The 23,813-nt window shown below is 39.7% G+C and overlaps 1 protein-coding gene across 11 annotated transcripts in view; it reads right to left on the minus strand.

The window, feature by feature from the left end:
• The window catches only part of TPP2 (tripeptidyl peptidase 2), a 91,081-nt gene that overhangs the window by 38,024 nt on the left and 29,244 nt on the right, over positions 1–23,813 (minus strand). For 10 of the 11 annotated variants that reach the window (XR_746763.2, XR_004054661.1, XR_004054662.1 and 7 more), the window contains 10 exons: positions 23,328–23,482; positions 22,247–22,323; positions 13,335–13,462; positions 12,761–12,860; positions 8,100–8,248; positions 6,446–6,561; positions 5,443–5,611; positions 4,605–4,762; positions 3,525–3,601; positions 1,475–1,581 (listed from right to left, as the gene is read on the minus strand). Coding sequence is in view for 8 of the 11 variants with exons in the window: in XM_010353089.2 (XP_010351391.2) it covers positions 1,475–1,581; positions 3,525–3,601; positions 4,605–4,762; positions 5,443–5,611; positions 6,446–6,561; positions 8,100–8,248; positions 12,761–12,860; positions 13,335–13,462; positions 22,247–22,323; positions 23,328–23,482 (1,236 nt within the window). In the remaining 3 variants the exon portion in view is untranslated. The remainder of the gene's footprint in view (positions 1–1,474; positions 1,582–3,524; positions 3,602–4,604; positions 4,763–5,442; positions 5,612–6,445; positions 6,562–8,099; positions 8,249–12,760; positions 12,861–13,334; positions 13,463–22,246; positions 22,324–23,327; positions 23,483–23,813) is intronic. The other variant, XM_030922069.1, reaches the window with a different exon arrangement.

Below are 23,813 nucleotides of genomic sequence, written 5' to 3' on the forward strand. Positions count from 1 at the left end.
TGAGTCTAGTACAACCCCTGATTATCCTTAGAAGCCTCTCAATGCTGCAATAGCTCCATTATAACCCAGTATGCAAATTAACAGGCAATATTGGGTACTGTTTAATTCATTGCTTTAGCTCTCAGCTTTTGCTATTATTTTGCCCTTATCTAGTTACATAAAACAAGGAAAGTCTTGTATTTCCTTTGATACCAGGTAACAAACAGATGGACTGCATACAGATAGATGACCACAAGATGGTATGGGGAACCAAATACAACCAGTTATTCCCAAACCAGGTCATACATGTGTGGTATCAATATTGTATTTTCAATAAAGTCTCAGATGTAAATATATTTTTGTACTTTCATACAAATACAAAAAACACACTCCTGAGTAAAATACAAGCCATTTTTACTAACGACACCTATCTACCTTATAGGGTTCTGATGGGACTAGACAAGATAATCTCTGTAAAGTGCTTAGCAGAGGGGCCAAATCCAAGAAGTATCAACAATGCTAGCTACTAATTTAAATTGGGTGACACTTGCTTGACTGCCCATATTTGCTTCCTTCTATCAAAGTGAGTGAACTCTGACAACTGACACACCCCTCCATACTGACTGTTAAATTGTAAATTTAGGACATATAACTTGTGAAGGAAAATATGGTATACCCACAGCTCTTGTATAAAAGAATGACATGAGCACTCTCACAGGACTATAACATGTTAATTCAAGAGCTTTGTGTTAGGCAATCATTTACTCTCAAAATTTTGGAGACACTGAAGTGAAAATCTCTCATAAACAGAGCTTCAAAGATTAAAAGCTCTATTTCTAAAATTCTAAGAGTTTAACAGTTTGAGGTTTAAGCAACGCTGCATTGTTTAAAATGATTTGTAGTATTTTAAAAATTAGGCTGGGCACAGTGGCTCATGCCTGTAATCCCAGCACTTTGGGAGGACGAGGCGGGTGTCTCATGAGGTGAAGAGATCGAGACCACCCTGGCCAACATGGTGAAACCTCGTCTCTACTAAAAACACAAAAATTAGCCGGGCGTGGTGGCACATGCCTATTAGTCCAAGCTACTTGGGAGGCTGAGGAAGAAGAATCGTTTGAACCAGGGAGGTAGAGTTCGCAGTGAGCCGAGATCATGCCACTGCACTCCAGCCTGGCAACAGTGAGACTCCATCTCAAAAAAAAAAAAAAAAAAAAAAAAATTATTACCAGACAAGGCATTATTCTAAACTAAGCTCAAACCTTAAATATTAAAAACATCTCAAGATGCCTTAATTTGCTGTATGGGCCAATGCAAAATATTACTAGATCTTAAAAACGTTTTGAACTTTACAGAAAGTCTAAGGTGCCCAAATACATATATATTAGTACCATTAGTACCAGGGAAATACATGTTACAGATAAATGAACCTCATATAGCTATAGTCATTAGAATGTAAACAGAGATAAGTGGTCACGTGGATTTTAATTTTACCTACCAGCCCATGTTGCACCCTCAGGAACCTCAATAAAATGCCTTCGAATTTGGCCAGGTTTAAAGTGTACATCTGTAAAGGCTAGATCGTAATGTGATGATTCATTTACTCTGAAAATTAATAAAAATAATTAAATGTATATATTATAAGACCACAGATACTCTGGATTTTATTGGATAAATGCAAAATTTATCCAATTCATTAGAAATAAACACAGGGACTTAGAAGCTGGTTATAAAACAGTATGTACAATATTCAATTTCTGCAGTAGGTTAGCAGAGATAACCTCTGAATAGCAGAGTATAGATGATTCTATTTTTTGTCTATTTTATGATTTTTAAGATACATTCACACACACTATTTAAAAAGCATTCTTTTTTGTTAAAGGCATTCTACAACATTCACAGAATTTTCCAATTACCAGATTCCAAGCTACAGTGAGTCCTAGATATTAAAATCAATGACAAAGTTTTATGTCACTGATATTATAGCTATGAGACTAATGTTAAATTAAGCTCCTCCTGTAGCTTCAAAACACTCCCATGATGTAAAATAGTAAAGAAAAGGCAAACTACTTTCAAAGCATTTTTGTCACAAATCAATGAAACAAAGTTTAAATTCATAACTACCCACCATGGAAACAAATTTTATGCTAGAGACAAATTCTTGTCAGTAGGACAGTTAAATGAGTGCCTACTACATATAAGGCCCTGTTATTAGGAGCTAGAAAAGGTAACAAAGAAGAAAATATGATTCTTTACCCTAGACAGTCTAGCATGGAGAGAATCATCATCAGAGACATTGAACATAAGATGCTCCAGACAGACAGGAAGAGTTAGGGAGCCTGGGAAGCTTCCTGAAGGAGATCGCATGGCAGCTGACTCCTGAAGGTCTTACATATTACCTTGTCTAAATTACTACTGGACTTTGAGGGAATATACGGCTGAGAATTTAACTGCTGCACAATTTTCCCATGTGTACACCACTTTTTAAATTTATTCTCCTCAATTTCGTCCTGTTTCTCATGGGCAGATATCTGTTGCATACTTAGTATTTACCAGAGTCAGTAACAGAACTGTTAGTTTAGAATTTCCACTTGGCTTCCAGTACTCTCACAATCCCAATCTCACCTTCATCCGCTAGATAATTTATTTCATACATCCTGTATAACAGTAGTCCCTGTGCCTTCAGTGGGCTCACAGTCAAATAGTATAAGTTAAATAAAAAATTACAAAATATTGGCTAACGTCTGTTCAGGGGCATGTAAAATGTGCCACGAAGCAGAAAGAAGGTGCTCCCTTCACCCAGGGATGACCAGGAATGCACCTGGTCACTAACTGAAGAGACAGGAAACTGAAACCAAGTTATCAGCTGTGCACATGCACAAATCCTGAGAAACCTGGAGTGCCAAAATCAGTGAATTGGCCAAAATGTGTAATTTGTGTACGGAAAGGCAGGAAACACTGGCTACAGCTATAACTGTGAGGGAGATTCTCTGCTATTTTAAGGAGCTTGAACTTGATCCTTGGAGGTGCCACCGAAATATTTTAAGCAGGAAGTAATATAATCTGCTGATTTTTTCCCTGGTTCTCGGGGAATAAGATGGAAAGTTAAGAGTTTCTTAACTTCTGTTTCTACAGTAGATAACTAGAAAAGTGGGAGCATTAAGAGAAGAGAGTAAATCCCAAACATGAAGGAGACAAAAAGGACAGGAATGGAGGGGAATGAAGTAATATTATCAAATACTGCAGTAGGATCAGGTCAGATGAAGGCTGAGTTAGCCTCTGAACTGGGCAATGCAGAGCTCAGAGTGACTCTGGTGGAAACAGTTTTGATGCAGAGGCAGGGGAGATGCCAGGTGCCATCAGTTACTCTCAGAGTGCACAAGAGACAGCATGGCTGACTACATGACACCTAAAAATGGGAGCAGAACTAAGACAAAATCCCCATTACCTGGTTCTGTATTAGTGAACCCTTAAAAGTTCACAAGACTCCATGAATAGCCATTAAAATCTTAGAAGTAACAGTAAGCTGTGAGTAACCTGTTACTTACTTGGCTGCTATAACTGCAGTGATGGGAACTCGGAAGAGCGGACCTGCATTAGGGGATGCTATATCATAGCCACATACCTTGAAAAAAGAATTGGTAAGTTTCAGTATCCATAAACAAACATTTAAAAGAGGAGGAAGAGGTCTAAACTATTGACAGAATAAATCAATCTGCTCTTAATATGTCAAGGTCTTAACCACAGGTTGACACCAGTTTCCTGACACTAGGTCACAGAATTAATAGCAAACAGCCCAAACAAATGTATAGCAACATTTGACTAGTTCAAATGGGAAAAGGAGACGTCAAGTACAAAGTAAGTGCATTTTAATTACTCCCAACTGAAAATCAGCTCAAACTAGTACTATAGATAACTTCAGATGTGGAGATACTGTTGTGATACTATTCTATGCCTGGTTTACAACTATTTGTTTAACAGATGCTTTCTTCATCTGAGTACTAAAAGGTATAACTAGCTGGGTGTGGTGGTTCACACCTGTAATCCCAATGCTCTGGGAGGCCAAGGCAGGAGGATCACTTGAGGCCAAGAGTTCAAGACAAGCCTGGGCAACATAGAGAGATCCCATCTCTACAAAAATAAAAAAATTTAGCCAGGCTTGGTGGTGCACGCCACTAGTCCTAGCTACTCAGGAGGCTAAGGTGGGAGTATTCCTTGAGCCCAAGAGTTTAAGGCTGCAGTGAACTACGATCACACCACTGTACTCCAGCCTGGGCAACAGAGCAAGACTCTGTCTCTTAAAACAACAACAACAAACAAGAAGAAGAAGAAGTAACTGCAGCTTTGTGTAGCTGACAAAAGACCAGTTAGAGGAAGACCTAATTGAAAGGTTCTGCTGTACCTCTTCTTTCCTTTTACTTATTCATACAAGGACAAAAGATATTCTTTAGAAACTTCACTGCTTAAATGAATATAGACACACCAGAAGAACTGCATAACCCGGCAGGTGGATAGGTCTAGTTATTTCTTAGCAAGAAAGCAATACGTTGCAAATATACTTTGGATTTTTTTTAACCTTTTAAATATTTTAAAGAGTGAAGAAAGTAAAATTGAAGATATATCAATACCTCTGTATAATGCAATCCTTCTCTTAAGCCCCTGGGATCCACACGTATGTTTATGTGTCTACATTGATTCATGAGTTCCAAATGGCTAGGACACTGAACCCAAGATGAATTTGAAGTCAGAGCTAAATGAAGCTGAAGGGATATTTTTTCAGAGTTTTCTGGCACGAAAAAGACCAAAAATTAAAGATGAGTATTTTTTTCCTTTTAAAAATGTTACATCTTCCCAAATAAATTTAGCGACTTAGTTTGGTTGGCGGTAAAACGCATCCAAAACACAGCTTAAATAAAACAGTCAAACAATCTTCCTTACAATTTAGATTACTCATGATTCATTTATACTTTCACCAAGCACTGGTATGACCTTAAAATAAAGAGTTTAAGTGAATGTTTTCATTACTGTACACAGGTAATAGTATTCCACTGAAATGAAGACAGCCAGGTAATAGTGATGACTATTTTTGTTCACACCTAATCAAGCTGCAATTCTCCTAGAGTGCTTCTACTTCTCATTCTTCAACTGAAAGCTCTCTCTTATACCTAAGCAGGTAAAGTGGAAAAGGAATTTGATGTTTTATCCACAATTTAATAAAGCTGTGGGTCACGGAGGCTCATTCTACTGTTTTCTTTGGTAGTTTAAGATGCTAACTAAATTGCCATTGTACAAGGACCCCCAATTGCTCTAATATTTTCTCTTATGACTATAAGATTTAAAATAATCATACTGGCAATTCACGGATTCTCTTAATAACACTGGCCCAAACAGCAATTCTTTATTATGATACCACTCATTCAAATAGCAAATGCGAATACTTCAGCTTACTGCCAGCCTATTACTGACCTGTGTTCTCTGGAAATACAGGTTCAATGCCAACGCCATGATCTGAAGGTGCAGCCACCTGAACAGGATCTCGGAGGTAGATGCCACGGTTATTTCCAACAGTAACAGTAAAACCTAATTTATTAGCAAATGATGTATTCTGAACGAGGTAGTCATAGGCTTTATCAACCTAGTGAAAAGAATATACATGGTAAGATATCAACAGTTGGGTCAAAAAATATTTTGTTGCAAATTACCAATCAATTTGATTTCAGTTGTAAAACAAAAAGTTAGTGTTTATATTCACTTCTCAAAACTACTTGGTACCCCAACTAAGAGGATAATTCTACATTTTTAGAAACAATACCAGTCACATCTTCCACTCCACCCTATTCACACTGTTATTCTCAAGTGACCAAATTTAGGAACTAATCCCTATGCCATTATGATTGGACAGTTTTTGACCTCGATTTCTTTGCTTTGAATTTCTAACCTCTACATGGCCTCCATCTATTACATTTCCTGATCTTAGTGCAACAGATTTGTCTTAACTACAAAATTTGTTTGTGTATCCTTTTTGCTTATAGTTATATGGCCATATAATCTATAATTCAGATACACTGAATCGCTGTTATAAAATGAAATATTACCCAATAATACCTAAGATATTATCTTTTTTTTTTTTTTTTTGAGACGGAGTCTTGCTCTGTCACCCAGGCTGGAGTGCAGTGGCCGGATCTCAGCTCACTGCAAGCTCCTCCTCTCGGGTTCACGCCATTCTCCTGCCTCAGCCTCCCGAGTAGCTGGAACTACAGGCGCCACCACCTCGCCCGGCTAGTTTTTTGTATTTTTTTGTAGAGACGGGGTTTCACCATGTTAGCCAGGATGGTCTCGATCTCCTGACCTCGTGATCCGCCCATCTCGGCCTCCCAAAGTGCTGGGATTACAGGCTTGAGCCACCGCGCCCGGCCAGATATTATCTTAATGATACTTTACAACCCATTTCTCATATAGGTAACAATACCTGAATAATACCATGTCCTTGAGCAAATACTTCTATATTGTCAGCCTTCACTGCAGTGTTTTCTAGAGCTCTTCTGACTGAATGAACTGTGTAGTCAATGTTATTAGCTTTCAGACCTAAAATTAAGAAACAAAAACAAGTAGTGTAGCACTCACTATCTGAAACCTTAGCCACCCACCAGTATGATCACCTGTAGACTCTCTGGTTTTAATGTCTTGTGTTTTAACACTCATTTTAAAATCTTTTTTGAAGACCTGAACTAAACAGTCTGACTCAAACTGCTTGCATCATATGAAGGTTTCATTCCACAAAAATCACATGTTCTCATTATGTGGTGGGCAGAGAGACTCTGGTGTGGGTTTTGTAGCGTAATATAAATGTACAAAGCAGATACCTAAAGGCATGTGAATGACATTTTCTTTAAAACACTGCTGGGTTAAACTAAACAAGATGGTTGTTGGCTATAAGCCCCAGGGGAACTCAAGCAAAAAAGATGCTGAGGTCTCAAGACAGACCAATAAAATCAGAATCTCTGAGGACTGTCCCAGAGATTGCTATTTATTAAACACCTCTCAGATGATTCTAGGGTACAGCCAGGTTGGGAATTATTGTTTTATGGGAAGAATATGGAGGCCACCAATTCGTAAGATGAGTGCTATATCATTCTTGTCCTCTCCAGAGCTCATCACACATATATACATGGATGATACTGTCAGACACAACGCAAGCATGGAAACACTATGAAGTTATAACAGCAAATCAAAGAAATAACCAGTTTTGTGAGAATCCAAAAAAGGTGAAGCTCCATCAGAGGAACTGACACATGAGCCGCCTCTTAGAGAAAGTACAGGAGTCTTCAAGGCCACAACATGGCAGAAAGGACTTCTAGGCAGAATGCAGTACACCCAAAGATGGAGGCCAAGAGGCCTTGAAATATCTGGTGAGGCTGAAGAGAACTAGAAAGAGGGTCATGTTAGGATCCATCCTAAGAGTGTGGGCTCAACCTAGAAAAGGATGGTAACACTTGACAGTGGTATATCATCACAGGTTTATGCTGGTAGCACCAGTGTGGACAGGCCATGCTGAGGAGATGTGGTCAGCAGAAGAAACTGTGGTGTGGGTCAGAAAAGGGGTGAAGAAAGGAGGCAGAGGAGAGACAACTTAAAGAGGGACATTTCTGTGGAGAGAGTTTCACAGTAGCCTGGCTACTCTAAATGTGAGTCCTGGCTAAACCCAGTGTCACTCTATTTAATCCTGGGCACCACTCTAGAAACCCCTCCTTCTCTACCTCATTTTGGTCACAGCATCCATTAACTTCTAACATGCAACATCGACAGTTTTTTATTTTGTTCAAAATCTGTTTATCCCAACCATAATATATATGATATAAACTCCACATAAGCAGGTATTTTTGATGCTTTGTTAACTAATTTAGCCCTGGAGCTAAAATACTGCTTGATAGTCGTTAACAAATATACTACCAAATGAATAAATACACATTCAAATTGTCATTATCACATAAGTTACTTGTTACCTTAAATTCTACTTTGTGCCAAGGGAATTATCAATTCTACCACATGTTCTTACCATGAGAGCTTCAGAAAACAAAAATATCTGTCTGCAATAATGTAAGGACAATAAGGAACATGGTTACCTGAAAGGATCAAGGCAATGCCTCCACATGCATTGGGGGAAGACATAGATGTTCCATTCATTAGCTGCGTCCCTCTCAATGTCCAGTTAGGAACAGAAGCAATGGCTCCTCCTGGTGCACTGATACTCACACCAAGGGCTCCGTCAGCACTAAATGGAAAGCCATTGAAGTTTGCTTAGGATGGTGAAAGCTCAACATACACGGGCATTTTTAAGACAGCCACTGGTTAAATCCAAAGTATAACACTGTGTACTAACTGCACTCATTACAAATAATGACAAAGATATTATTATGAAGAATCAATGGGGGAAAAACACCCAGCATAGCCATTTTCCCACAGGCAGCATTTATTTTTTCCTTATAAGCGTACAGAAATGTCTGTGTGTATATACATATCTGGGCATGTGTGACAGGCCATAGTGTCAGGTATATCTAGAGAGAGAAAACAAATGTCACTGTTCTGACTCTTTGATGAATGTACTTCTCTCTTATCTGTAATAAGAAACTTTCCTTTTGTTCAACGTCTAATATAGCACTGTACAATAGAAATATAATGTGGGCCATATAAATTAACATTTTCTATAAGCCACACATAAAAAAAGCTAACAAGACACTAATGCAATTAATTTTAATATGTTTAACTAGACAGAGCAAAAATAATAGCATTTCAACATGTAATAGAAAAAAAAGAAAAATGAATTAGTTGACTTTTTTTTTTTTTATACCAAGTCTTTGAAATCTGGTGTACCTTTTATACTTATAGCACATGTCAATGCAGAGTAACCTCACGTCCCTGATTGCTGCAATACTGGATAGCTCAAGTCTAACAGTACTGCCCAGCTGACGGCTTCAACCAAGCAAAGTCTGATGAATTAAAGCCCTTAGAATTCATAATCACATTATCATGCAACATGGCTCTGTCCTCTGCCCCAAGTAAAGAAGGAATGGCACAGAATAGCACACTACTTCCACCTTCCTGGCAAAGTGGCCATACATTCCCCCACAGAGGCTGCCAGACTCTCCTTATACCATTCTCCCAACTGAGTAACTGTTTTACTCAGGTAAAAACACTAGGGCAATTTGGCTTTACATTTTTATAGAGAACTGAAAGCAATACATATATATTCCTCTTGAAATGGGCTGATGGCACCTCTTTTAGGAAATATCTTAGAACGATTATTATTAGGGAAATATCTGTTGACCTGTGAAGATGTTCACGATGTAATACTGAATGACAAGTAGGTTACAAAAGTGCCTGAACAGTGTCATCTCCCACTAATTCATGGGAGAATGACTAAAAGGATGTTCACCAAAATGTCACCTGTACATATCACAGATAACAAGGTTTAGGGTGATTTTCTACCTTCTTGTTTGCACTGTATTGACTAATGGTGTTCAAAATGAGCATTGGTATTGGATAGCATTAGAAAAAATAACTTGGAAAGAATCATGAATTCTGACTACTTATTGCTCTTTATTAATTTTCCACTAGCCTGTTAAAGTGGTAAATGATAAAGCATTTCTGGGTGTTTAAATCAGTATTCTAAAAATGAGTCTCGGCTGGGCGTGGTGGCTCAAGCCTGTCATACCAGCACTTTGGGAGGCCGAGGTGGGCAGATCACGAGGTCAGTTCAAGACCAACCTGGCCAACATGGTGAAACCCTGTCTCTACTAAAAATACAAAAATTAGCCAGGTGTGGTGGTGGGCGCCTGTAATTCCAGCTACTTGGGAGGCTGAGGCAGAAGAACTGCTTGAACCTGGGAGGTGGAGGTTGCGGTGAGCCGAGATCATGCCACTGCACTCCAGCCTGGGTGACAGAGCAAGACTCCGTTTCAGGAAAGAAAAAAAAAAACAAAAGTCTCATGAAACAGAAATGTTTCCTTAAAATTCAAAAAAAGCCAGTAATATTTTTCTTCTCAATTTATATAATAAAACTTCACGACCTGTTTATGTAGCTGTGATTACATGTGCCTGCCACCATGCCCGCCTACATTTTATATTTTTAGTAGAGATGAGATTTCACCATACTGGCCAGGCTGGTCTCAAACTCCTGACCTCAAGTGATTCTCCTGCGTCGGCCTCCCAAAGTGGTGTGGTAGGATTATAGGTGTGAGCTACTGCACCCGGCCCAGACATTTGGGAATACGTCTTGAAGAAATACGCCACCCGTGCAAACGCCTGGAAGTAGCAGATGCTGTGTGTCTCAGTCAATGCTGATGCGAGATGCTGTGTGTCTCAGTCAATGCTGATGCGAGATGCTGTGTGTCTCAGTCAATGCTGATGCGAGATGCTGTGTGTCTCAGTCAATGCTGATGCGAGATGCTGTGTGTCTCAGTCAATGCTGCCGCGAGATGCTGTGTGTCTCAGTCAATGCTGCCGCGAGATGCTGTGTGTCTCAGTCAATGCTGCCGCGAGATGCTGTGTGTCTCAGTCAATGCTGCCGCGAGATGCTGTGTGTCTCAGTCAATGCTGATGCGAGATGCTGTGTGTCTCAGTCAATGCTGATGCGAGATGCTGTGTGTCTCAGTCAATGCTGATGCGAGATGCTGTGTGTCTCAGTCAATGCTGCCGCGAGATGCTGTGTGTCTCAGTCAATGCTGCCGCGAGATGCTGTGTGTCTCAGTCAATGCTGCCGCGAGATGCTGTGTGTCTCAGTCAATGCTGATGCGAGATGCTGTGTGTCTCAGTCAATGCTGATGCGAGATGCTGTGTGTCTCAGTCAATGCTGATGCGAGATGCTGTGTGTCTCAGTCAATGCTGATGCGAGATGCTGTGTGTCTCAGTCAATGCTGATGCGAGATGCTGTGTGTCTCAGTCAATGCTGATGCGAGATGCTGTGTGTCTCAGTCAATGCTGATGCGAGATGCTGTGTGTCTCAGTCAATGCTGATGCGAGATGCTGTGTGTCTCAGTCAATGCTGATGCGAGATGCTGTGTGTCTCAGTCAATGCTGATGCGAGATGCTGTGTGTCTCAGTCAATGCTGATGCGAGGCAGTGTTTTCCAAAGATAACAGAACATGCTCTGCTCAGCGACCATGAGTCAATGTGTTCTATTTTGTACCATCTAATGTAACAATTAAAGCAAATTATTTCTAATAATATTTCATGTTTATGAAAAATGAAACAAATTCAATTCTTAGAACATCTGGTTTGTGAATCAATATCTACTTTAATCCAAGTTTCCCCATAATTCATGAACTCCTTAGTGTTTTCTTAAAATAATTCTTTAAATGCTCTATGGCAAATATCAGCAAAGGCTAGGTTTAAACATTCTCTAATACTTTGTTTTTACATTGACAATAAGATAGAACTTAAAATTCCAAACTCAGTTTTAGAAGAGAGTAAGTTTAATAATTTTACACTTGTATTAACTGAACATAAAACACATCAAGCTTTGCTGACTTTTGGCTCTTATCCTAAGCCACTCTTACTGAGTGTCTTCAGCTGGGCTGGCAGGGGTAGTCTACAATGACAGTGCAAAGCAAAGCTTTTTGATCCATGTGGATGCCCACAGCCTGGTTGTTTTCAATGACATTTTATAATAAACTACTAAGATTAAGTTTATTTTTTAAAGAAGAATCACCTAGAGAAAATGAGGAAGGTACCTGTAACTCAAAGAATATAACATTATTATATCTCACCTGAGCCCAATTTTTCTAATCTTATCTTCCAATATTCCCCACTAATCTTATACTTCAAACATACTCAGTTACTAGTTATTTCCTCAAAAAACTTTACTCTAAAACCTGCTCATCTTTGGGTTCATGGTATTCTTGGCATATAGAACTCCTTTCTTCTGTCTCTCAACCTCCTATCCATCCTTTAAGGCCAACTTCAATACCACCTCCTCCATGAAGGGGTCAAGTGATTGCTCCCACCTCTGGAGTCCCATCATACTAAAATGGCATTTGAAACTCAGATCACAAACTATTCATTTATGCCTTGCCCACTGTAGGCACTAAGGTATTTGCTGAACTAAATTCAAAGTCTATTCTTTTTATAAATTAACTCCAAAGAAAGGAATTAAAATAGGCTTTATTTTTCATAAGGTTTATGTACCCGTTGATGGTATAATGAAGAATTACATAAATTAGGACTTAATACACCTCTTGAGAAAATTAGTTCCCAGAATCAGATAAATATAGTGCAGAGGGCTTCAGGGAACCAAAAGAGATAAACTTCATTTCTCAATCAGAACTTGTTTACTTATGGATCTCACCCAAAATTGCTCAAAGTAAGTTATAACTTCAAAAACATGAGCCACAGGTATGTGGGCCCTATAACTGTGATGCTTTCTAATAAAAACTCAGGGCTTTTGTTTCACCAAAGTTAAAATATCAAAAATTACTTAAAACAAGGCCATCACTACTATATAAAGATAGCCAAGTCCCTACTTTTTCTTTAGATTCTTATAAATGAAGAATTATGGATATAGGAATAAGAATTTATACTCAGAATAGTGATGTTCTCCATGTAACAATGAAACTATTTATTTTAATTATCTGTCCTTGAGATGAGACTGTTAATCAAAATGAAAATACTGAAAAAAAGTAAAAACCAACAGAAAAAAACTAGCAAACTTTTCTAAAACTCTGCCCTTCTCAACAATGTAAAGTTTAACCAAATATACGTACTGGTCCCGTGTTCTACCTATACCTACCTAGGTCCTCTAGAAGACCAAGTGTATTGATTTGCAGGTAATTTCTCTCTCAGTGAATACTCAGCAACCATCATATCAGGAGAAACATAAGCACCAACACCTATGGGACGGATTTAATCATTAAGAAAAGAAAACAAATGGGGATTCTGATTCTAAACCCACTGTTGGCTTGAGTGAACTGCCTAATCTCTCAACACCAGTCCTCTCTCTAATACAATGAAAGAATAAAATTTAATAAGGAAACGAGGAAAGTCTACTATGTACCAGACATTTTACTAAGAACTTTGCTTTTGGATACAAAATACCTATCTCCCAGGATTATTTTACAGATTAAATATGCTAATGCACCTAAAAGCATGCGTTTACATTTCTATGAAACAACTTATTTCAGTCCACTTTAAATTACAGTCAGTTCTAGATGTGCCGGTTCCCCTACTAGACTGTAAGTTTCCTGAGGACATACTTAAAGTGTACAGTGTCTTACATGTAACAGAGATACAGGTAACACTTCATTAACTATCGTTTTTTGTTTGCTTGTTTCTAAACAAATCTATTTCTAAAACAGGAAACTAACCTATCACACTTGATGTAGTTCCACCTGGACAACCAACTGTAGACAGGCATGGACCATTATTTCCAGCACTTGAAACATAAATTATATTATGCTTCCATACTGCTTCGTTAATTACTTCACAAATTCTCCTGAAAAAGAGATAATTCCTTTGAATATATAATTAGCCTCTATTCCCAAAGTGTATATAGTACCAAAACCTTGTTTAAATATATGGTTACATAAATTTTGGTACATCCACTTTTAGTGGGACATGATACAGCTATTCTAGGTGATATACCCTACTTGGGCTTTAGGGTAGGGAAGCAATTATAAGGCCAAATTAAATGTGGGAAAAATGCTAGATGTAAAACAAAAATATATGGGAAAATATACTACAAGGTAGTAAAATATTAGTAGTGACTGGGGCAAAAGGTGGTTCTATTTCCATTTCCCAGTTAACATACTCCTGAAGACACACCTCAGAAGATTTGTACATACAATTATGAGCAGAAATTGACCCAAAGAACTAGTATCTTTTGTGGCAAACGTAACTAAGGCCCTAGGAAGAACTTAAGAGCAAGATTTTAAAGTGTAAGAAACCTGCTTAGAGCTTGATAGCAAACAAGAAAAATCTACTGACATTAAGTAAAGGAGATGAGGTTAGACCATTAAGAAGAAAATGAAGTTAACATTAAAAAGCTACAGGGCCATGTACAAGGCCCTTCAAAGTTGTAAGTGTGAATATCTGAGAAAGGAAAGAATATTAGCGAAAGAGGACTTCAAGAGGATGAAAGTTAAAGAAGTAGAGAAAGAAATACACTTAAGGAAAAGAAGTGAGAGAAGAGGGAAGAATGAAATGACTGATGATAACAGGGTGCATGTTACAAGGACGGTAAAGTGATGTCTCAAAAACCAGATGATAGCTTGGTGATGAGAATGGGGGAGAGATGATCAATAAGTAAGTAAATACTCAAGGTAATTTCAAATAGCTACTACTGTGAAGAAAAAAAAGGAAGGTAACATTAAGGTCAAGGCCATGATACTGGATTCGGCAGCAAAAAGACAATGAAGGCAACGAGGAAGGAGGGGAGTGGGGGTACATCCTACACACACTAGAATGGAAAGAGGAGATGTGAAAACTGACCGAGTCAGTGAATATATGACACCAACAGTAAGTTTTGCCGATGAGATGCAAGTTACTAAAGAGAACAGCAAAATTTCAGCAATTCTGTGGGTCTATTGGGTATGTATAAACAACTGGGGATGGCTTCAGAGGGAACTGGGTTCCCACATGCACTTGGGAAAAAGAAAAAACCACGTTGGTGCGCCAGGTATCGGGGGAACCCATCCCCGATAATTCAACATAGGTTCTTTTCTATTTCCCTAAGTGTCGGTCAGTCTGAGAAATAAAGAGAAAGAGTACAGAAGAGAGAGATTTTACAGCTGGATATCTGGGGCACACATCACATCGGCAGGTTCCGTGATGCCCCCCAAGCTGCAAAGCCAGCAAGTTTTTATTAGTGATTTTCAAAAGGGAAGGGAGTGTATGAATAGGGTGTGGGTCACAGAGATCACATGCTTCAAAAGGCAATAAAATACCACAAGACAAATGGATGCAGGGTGAGATCACAAGACCAGGGCAAAATTAAAAATGTTAATGAAGTTTCATGTCCCACTGGGCACGCACTGTCATTGATAACATCTTACCAGGAGACAGGGTTTCAGAGCAGATAACCAGTCTGACCAAAATTTATTAGGCGGGAATTTCCTCATCCTAATAGGCCTGGGAGCACTACGGAAGACCAGGCCCGGGCTTATTTCATCCCTTATCTGTAACCGTATAAGACAGACATTCTCAGAGCAGCCATTTCAGAGACCTCCCCCTAGGAACACATTCTCTTTCTGAGGGCTGTTCCTTGCTGAGAAAAAGAATTCGAGCGCGAGCGACACAGAAGACCGGTGATTTCTGCATTTTCAACTGAGGTACTGGTCATCTCACTGGGGAGTGCCGGACAATTGGTGCTGGTCAGCTGCTGCAGCCCGACCAGCGAGAGCTGAAGCAGGGCGAGGCATTGCCTCACCTGGGAAGTGCAAGGGGGAAGGGAATCCCTTTTCCTAGCCAGGGGAACTGAGACACACAACACCTGGAAAATCGGGTAATTCCCACCCCAATACTGCGCTTTAAGCAAACGGGCACACCAGGAGATTATACCCACACCTGGCCGGGAGGGTCCCACGGCCACGAAGCCTCCCTCATTGTTAGCAGAGCAGTCTGCGATCTAACTGAAACGGCAGCAGCGAGGCTGGGGGAGGGGCGCCCGCCATTGCTGAGGCTTAAGTAGGTAAACAAAGCTGCTGGGAAGCTTGAACTGGGTGGAGCTCACAGCAGCTCAAGGAAACCTGCCTGTCTCTGTAGACTCCACCTCTGGGGACAGGGCACAGCTAAACAACTAAAGGGGAAGCAGCAGAGGCCTGTGCAGACGCGAACGACTCTGTCTGACAGCTTTGAAGAGAGCAGTGGATCTCCCAACACGGAGGTTGAGATCTGAGAACGGGCAGACTGCCTGCTCAAGTGGGTCCCTGACCCCTGAGTAGCCTAACTGGAAGACATCCCCCACTAGGGGCAGTCTGACACCCCACACCACACAGGGTGGAGTACACCCCTGAGAGGAAGCTTCCAAAGTAAGAATCAGACAGGTACACTCGCTGTTCAGCGATATTCTATCTTCTGCAACCTCTGCTGCTGATACCCAGGCAAACAGGGTCTGGAGTGGACCTCAAGCAATCTCCAACAGACCTACAGCTGAGGGTCCTGACTATTAGAAGGAAAACTATCAAACAGGAAGAACACCTATACCAAAACCCCATCAGTACGTCACCATCATCAAAGACCAGAGGCAGATAAAACCACGAAGATGGGGAAGAAGCAGGGCAGAAAAGCTGGAAATTCAAGAAATAAGAGCGCATCTCCCCCTGCAAAGGAGCGCAGCCCATCGCCAGCAACGGATCACAGCTGGTCAGAGAATGACTTTGACGAGATGAGAGAAGAAGGCTTCAGTCCATCAAACTTCTCAGAGCTAAAGGAGGAATTACGTACCCAGTGCAAAGAAACTAAAAATCTTGAAAAAAGAGTGGAAGAATTGATAGCTAGAATAATTAATGCAGAGAAGGTCATAAATGAAATGACAGATGAAAACCATGACACGAGAAATACGTGACAAATCCACAAGCTTCAGTAACCGACTCGATCAACTGGAAGAAAGAGTATCAGCGATTGAGGATCAAATGAATGAAATGAAGCGAGAAGAGAAACCAAAAGAAAAAAGAAGAAAAAGAAATGAACAAAGCCTGCAAGAAGTATGGGATTATGTAAAAAGACCAAATCTACATCTGATTGGGGTGCCTGAAAGTGGGGGGGAAAATGGAACCAAGTTGGAAAACACTCTTCAGGATATCATACAGGAGAACTTCCCCAACCTAGTAGGGCAGGCCAACATTCAAATTCAGGAAATACAGAGAACGCCACAAAGATACTCCTCCAGAAGAGCAACTCCAAGACACATAATTGCCAGATTCACCAAAGTTGAAATGAAGGAAAAAATCTTAAGGGCAGCCAGAGAGAAAGGTCGGGTTACCCACAAAGGGAAGCCCATCAGACTAACAGCAGACCTCTCGGCAGAAACTCTACAAGCCAGAAGAGAGTGGGGGCCAATATTCAACGTTCTTAAAGAAAAGAATTTTAAACCCAGAATTTCATATCCAGCCAAACTAAGTTTCATCAGTGAAGGAGAAATAAAATCCTTTACAGATAAGCAAATGCTTAGAGATTTTGTCACCACCAGGCCTGCCTTACAAGAGACCCTGAAGGAAGTACTAAACATGGAAAGGAACAACTGGTGCCAGCCATTGCAAAAACATGCCAAAATGTAAAGACCATCGAGGCTAGGAAGAAACTGCATCAACTAATGAGCAAAATAACCAGTTAATATCATAATGGCAGGATCAAGTTCACACATAACAATATTAACCTTAAATGTTAATGGACTAAATGTTCCAATTAAAAGACACAGACTGGCAAACTGGATAAAGAGTCAAGACCCATCAGTCTGCTGTATTCAGGAGACCCATCTCACATGCAGAGACAGACATAGGCTCAAAATAAAGGGATGGAGGAAGATCTACCAAGCAAATGGAGAACAAAAAAAAGCAGGGGTTGCAATCCTAGTCTCTGATAAAACAGACTTTAAACCATCAAAGATCAAAAGAGACAAAGAAGGCCATTACATAATGGTAAAAGGATCAATTCAACAGGAAGAGCTAACTATCCTAAATATATATGCACCCAATACAGGAGCACCCAAATTCATAAAGCAAGTCCTCAGAGACTTACAAAGAGACTTAGACTCCCATACAATAATAATGGGAGACTTCAACACTCCACTGTCAACATTAGACAGATCAACGAGACAGAAAGTTAACAAGGATATCCAGGAATTGAACTCATCTCTGCACCAAGCGGACCTAATAGACATCTATAGAACTCTCCACCCCAAATCAACAGAATATACATTCTTCTCAGCACATCGCACTTATTCCAAAATTGACCACATAATTGGAAGTAAAGCACTCCTCAGCAAATGTAAAAGAACAGAAATTATAACAAACTGTCTCTCAGACCACAGTGCAATCAAACTAGAACTCAGGACTAAGAAACTCAATCAAAACCGCTCAACTACATGGAAACTGAACAACCTGCTCCTGTATGACTACTGGGTACATAACGAAATGAAGGCAAAAACAAGGATGTTCTTTGAAACCAATGAGAACAAAGATACAACATACCAGAATCTCTGGGACACATTTAAAGCAGTGTGTAGAGGGAAATTTATAGCACTAAATGCCCACAAGAGAAAGCTGGAAAGATCTAAAATTGACACTCTAACATCACAATTAAAAGAACTAGAGAGGCAAGAGCAAACACATTCAAAAGCTAGCAGAAGGCAAGAAATAACTAAGATCAGAGCAGAACTGAAGGAGATAGAGACACAAAAAACCCTCCAAAAAAATCAATGAATCCAGGAGTTGTTTTTTTGAAAAAATCAACAAAATTGACAGACCGCTAGCAAGACTAATAAAGAAAAGAGAGAAGAATCAAATCGACGCAATAAAAAATGATAAAGGGGATATCACCACCGACCCCACAGAAATACAAACTACCATCAGAGAATACTATAAACACCTCTATGCAAATCAACTAGAAAATCTAGAAGAAATGGATAATTTCCTGGACACTTACACTCTCCCAAGACTAAAGCAGGAAGAAGTTGAATCCCTGAATAGACCAATAGCAGGCTCTGAAATTGAGGCAATTATTAATAGCCTGCCCACCAAAAAAAGTCCAGGACCAGATGGATTCACAGCTGAATTCTACCAGAGGTACAAGGAGGAGCTGCTACCATTCCTTCTGAAACTATTCCAATCAATAGAAAAAGAGGGAATCCCCCCTAACTCATTTTATGAGGCCAACATCATCCTGATACCAAAGCCTGGCAGAGACACAACAAAAAAAGAGAATTTTAGACCAATATCCCTGATGAACATCGATGCAAAAATCCTCAATAAAATACTGGCAAACCGGATTCAGCAGCACATCAAAAAGCTTATCCACCATGATCAAGTGGGCTTCATCCCTGGGATACAAGGCTGGTTGAACATTCGCAAATCAATAAACGTAATCCAGCATATAAACAGAACCAAAGACAAGAACCACATGATTATCTCAACAGATGCAGAAAAGGCTTTTGACAAAATTCAACAGCCCTTCATGCTAAAAACGCTCAATAAATTCGGTATTGATGGAACGTACCTCAAAATAATAAGAGCTATTTATGACAAACCCACAGCTAATATCATACTGAATGGGCAAAAACTGGAAAAATTCCCTTTGAAAACTGGCACAAGACAGGGATGCCCTCTCTCACCACTCCTATTCAACATAGTGTTGGAAGTTCTGGCTAGGGCAATCAGGCAAGAGAAAGAAATCAAGGGTATCCAGTTAGGAAAAGAAGAAGTCAAATTGTCCCTGTTTGCAGATGACATGATTGTATATTTAGAAAACCCCATTGTCTCAGCCCAAAATCTCCTTAAGCTGATAAGCAACTTCAGCAAAGTCTCAGGATACAAAATTAATGTGCAAAAATCACAAGCATTCTTATACGCCAGTAACAGACAAACAGAGAGCCAAATCATGAATGAACTTCCATTCACAATTGCTTCAAAGAGAATAAAATACCTAGGAATCCAACTTACAAGGGATGTCAAGGACCTCTTCAAGGAGAACTACAAACCACTGCTCAGTGAAATCAAAGAGGACACTAACAAATGGAAGAACATACCATGCTCATGGATAGGAAGAATCAATATCGTGAAAATGGCCATACTGCCCAAGGTTATTTATAGATTCAATGCCATCCCCATCAAGCTACCAGTGAGTTTCTTCACAGAATTGGAAAAAACGGCTTTAAAGTTCATATGGAACCAAAAAAGAGCCCGCATTGCCAAGACAATCCTAAGTCATAAGAACAAAGCTGGAGGCATCACGCTACCTGACTTCAAACTATACTACAAGGCTACAGTAACCAAAACAGCATGGTACTGGTACCAAAACAGAGATATAGACCAATGGAACAGAACAGAGTCCTCAGAAATAATACCACACATCTACAGCCATCTGATCTTTGACAAACCTGAGAGTAACAAGAAATGGGGAAAGGATTCCCTATTTAATAAATGGTGCTGGGAAAATTGGCTAGCCATAAGTAGAAAGCTGAAACTGGATCCTTTCCTTACTCCTTATACGAAAATTAATTCAAGATGGATTAGAGACTTAAATGTTAGACCTAATACCATAAAAACCCTAGAAGAAAACCTAGGTAGTACCATTCAGGACATAGGCATGGGCAAGGACTTCATGTCTAAAACACCAAAAGCAACTAAAGAGCTTCTGCACAGCAAAAGAGACTACCATCAGAGTGAACAGGCAACCTACAGAATGGGAGAAAATTTTTGCAATCTACTCATCTGACAAAGGGCTAACATCCAGAATCTACAAAGAACTCAAACAAATTTACAAGAAAAAAACAAACAACCCCATCAAAAAAAGTGGGCAAAGGATATGAACAGACATTTCTCAAAAGAAGACATTCATACAGCCAACAGACACATGAAAAAATGCTCATCATCACTGGCCATCAGAGAGATGCAAATCAAAACCACAATGAGATACCATCTCACACCAGTTAGAATGGCAATCATTCAAAAGTCAGGAAACAACAGGTGCTGGAGAGGATGTGGAGAAATAGGAACACTTTTACACTGTTGGTGGGATTGTAAACTAGTTCAACCATTATGGAAAACAGTATGGCAATTCCTCAAGGATCTAGAACTAGATGTACCATATGACCCAGCCATCCCACTACTGGGTATATACCCAAAGGATTATAAATCATGCTGCTATAAAGACACATGCACACGTATGTTTATTGCGGCACTATTCACAATAGCGAAGACTTGGAATCAACCCAAATGTCCATCTGTGACAGACTGGATTAAGAAAATGTGGCACATATACACCATGGAATATTATGCAGCCATAAAAAAGGATGAGTTTGCGTCCTTTGTAGGGACATGGATGCAGCTGGAAACCATCATTCTTAGCAGACTATCACAAGAACAGAAAACCAAACACCGCATGTTCTCACTCATAGGTGGGAACTGAACAATGAGATCACTTGGACTCGGGAAGGGGAACATCACACATCGGGGCCTATCATGGGGAGGGGGGAGGGGGGAGGGATTGCATTGGGAGTTATACCTGATATAAATGACAAATTGATGGGTGACGAGTTGATGGGTGCAGCACACCAACATGGCACAAGTATACATATGTAACAAACCTGCACGTTATGCACATGTACCCTAGAACTTAAAGTATAATTTAAAAAAATATATATATATAGAAGAATTCAGCGATATTTCTCCTGTTCGTTTTTGAAAGAAGAGAAACAGGGCTCTGTTCCGCCTGGCTTTCAGGCAGCCAGACCTAATGGTTATCTCCCTTGTTCCCTGAACATTGCTGTTATCCTGTTCTTTTTTCAAGGTGCCCAGATTTCATATTGTTTTTTTCAAGGTGCTCAGATTTCATACTGTTTAAACACACAAGCTTTATGAAAAACGTGTGCAGTTAACGCAATCGTCACAGGGTCCTGAGGTGACATACATCCTCAGTTTATGAAGATGACAGGATTAAGAGACTGAAGACAGACATAGGAAATCATAAGAGTATTGACTGGGGAAGTGATAAATGTCTATGAAATCTTCACAATTTATGTTCAGAGATTGCAGTAAAGACAGGCGTAAGAAATTATAAAAGTATTAATTTGGGGAACTAATAAAAGTCCATGAAATCTTCACAATTTATGTTCTTCTGTCATGGCTTCAGCCGATCCCTCCGTTTGGGGTCTCTGACTTCCCGCAACAGTAATTATAATGATGGATAGACTGTCAGACCTAAATTGCCTGGGAAAAGAAGTGAGGATGCAGTGAATCTGACAGTGAAAAAACACCAGAGGAGTCTGTGGGTTGCACATCTCAGAAGAACTGTGAGGGAGACCTAACCAAGGAAGAGTCACAAAGGACAGCACAGGAACGCTCAGAGTTGAGACTTTAGGCATGGTGCAGTGAACGGCATTAACATCATCACAGATGTGACCACAGGAATGGGGGCATGAGGCCTACAAGACCTACAGTTACCATCTAACCACTCACTGCAACTGTTCTTTCTTCCACTGTGACATTCAATCCGCTTATGAAAAACATCTAATGCTCTTCACTGGCTAAGGTTCTATGGCTAACAACTGTCAAGGAACACTCACCCAGAGTTTGGCCAGTGAGTTGCTTCTCCGTAACTGTAGTTGACAAGATCACACTTATGATTTATAACTTCTATCATCTATTAAAAAGATTAAAGAGTCTAGTTTAGGCAACAATTTATAGAAACAGATTAGCCAGTAAAATAAGGGCATATATATAATCCTATAGTTTCTTAGCCAATCATATTCTAATTTATAAGTTACCTCCAGGCATATCACCATATACCTGGACATATAAGTACATAAACACAAAAAGGTAGGAGGAGACACATAATAAAGTAGTCAATGAAAAAAAAAAACTAGCATTTCTAGAAAAGAGTGGGGTTAGAGGGGGAGAGTGGTAGAGGGAATGGAATGGTCCTTCCTAGGTTAAAAAATCACTAAAATTGGGGCCGGGCGCGGTGGCTCACGCCTGTAATCCCAGCACTTTGGGAGGCCAGGGCGGGTGGATCACGAAGGCAGGAGATCGAGACCATCCTGGCTGACACAGTGAAACCCCGTCTCTACTAAAAATACAAAAAAAAAAAAATTAGCCGGGCGTGGTTGTGGGCGCCTATAGTCCCAGCTACTCAGGAGGCTGAGGCAGGAAAATGGAGTGAACCCAGAAGGCGGAGCTTGCAGTGAGCCGAGATCGCGCCACTGCACTCCAGTCCAGCCTGGGTGACAGAGCGAGACTCCGTCTTAAAAAAAAAAAAAAATCACTAAAATTAAATATACTTTCCTACGTTAAACTGACGTACAGAATATTAGCTGAGGTTTTTAATTCCTCTTAGGCTGGAGAAAGCTGGCTAAGAAGTCTTTCTTTTTAAGTATCTCAAAATTGCTTGTTAGGAGATTTGCTAGAAATGACGAGTATGAAGTAAGTAATTTTTTCACAAAGGTTAGGCCAAATAACTTACTGTAATAATATTTAATAAAAATAATTTAAAAATAAATTAGTAAATATTTTTGCTTTGTTAAACAAAGTCCTGTATAGTATATATATTTCAACGTATTCTTGGTAAACCAGGAGCACTTACAAACCTAAAAATATCCAAGATCATTAATCATTAATCTTCTGAATCAACAACTCACAAACACTCACAGCTCTTATGAGGCCTGTGCCTGTTTCCATTGTGCTTAGTCTTGTATCACCAATCTTGATGGAAAGAATCTGAGCACCAGGAGCTACCCCATTCCGTTCAGGTTCTTCTGGAAAGTGTCCAGCAGCTATACTAGCTACATGTGTCCCATGAGCTCCTAGAGACACAAAAGGCGAGGAAATGACAAAACATTCTCATGGACTGAAAGGTCATTCAATTCAATTTGTATATTATTAATCATGATAAAAAGAATACACATTACTCTGCTACCTTGTTCATGGAGAGCAAAAACTCAAGTCACAAAGGAAAAGTATGTGCAACATATATAGCTGACAAAGAGCTTATATCTGGAATATATAAAAATCTTTCAAATTCACAATAAAAAAAGGGAGAATCCCCCTTCAAACATTTGAAAAAGCATTTTATAAAAGAAGATATCCAAAGGGCAAATAAACACACGAAAAGATGTTTAATTTCACTCGTCATCT

The sequence above is a fragment of the Rhinopithecus roxellana genome, chromosome 18 (genome assembly GCF_007565055.1).
Source record: "Rhinopithecus roxellana isolate Shanxi Qingling chromosome 18, ASM756505v1, whole genome shotgun sequence".
NCBI classification, from domain to species: Eukaryota; Metazoa; Chordata; class Mammalia; order Primates; family Cercopithecidae; genus Rhinopithecus; species Rhinopithecus roxellana.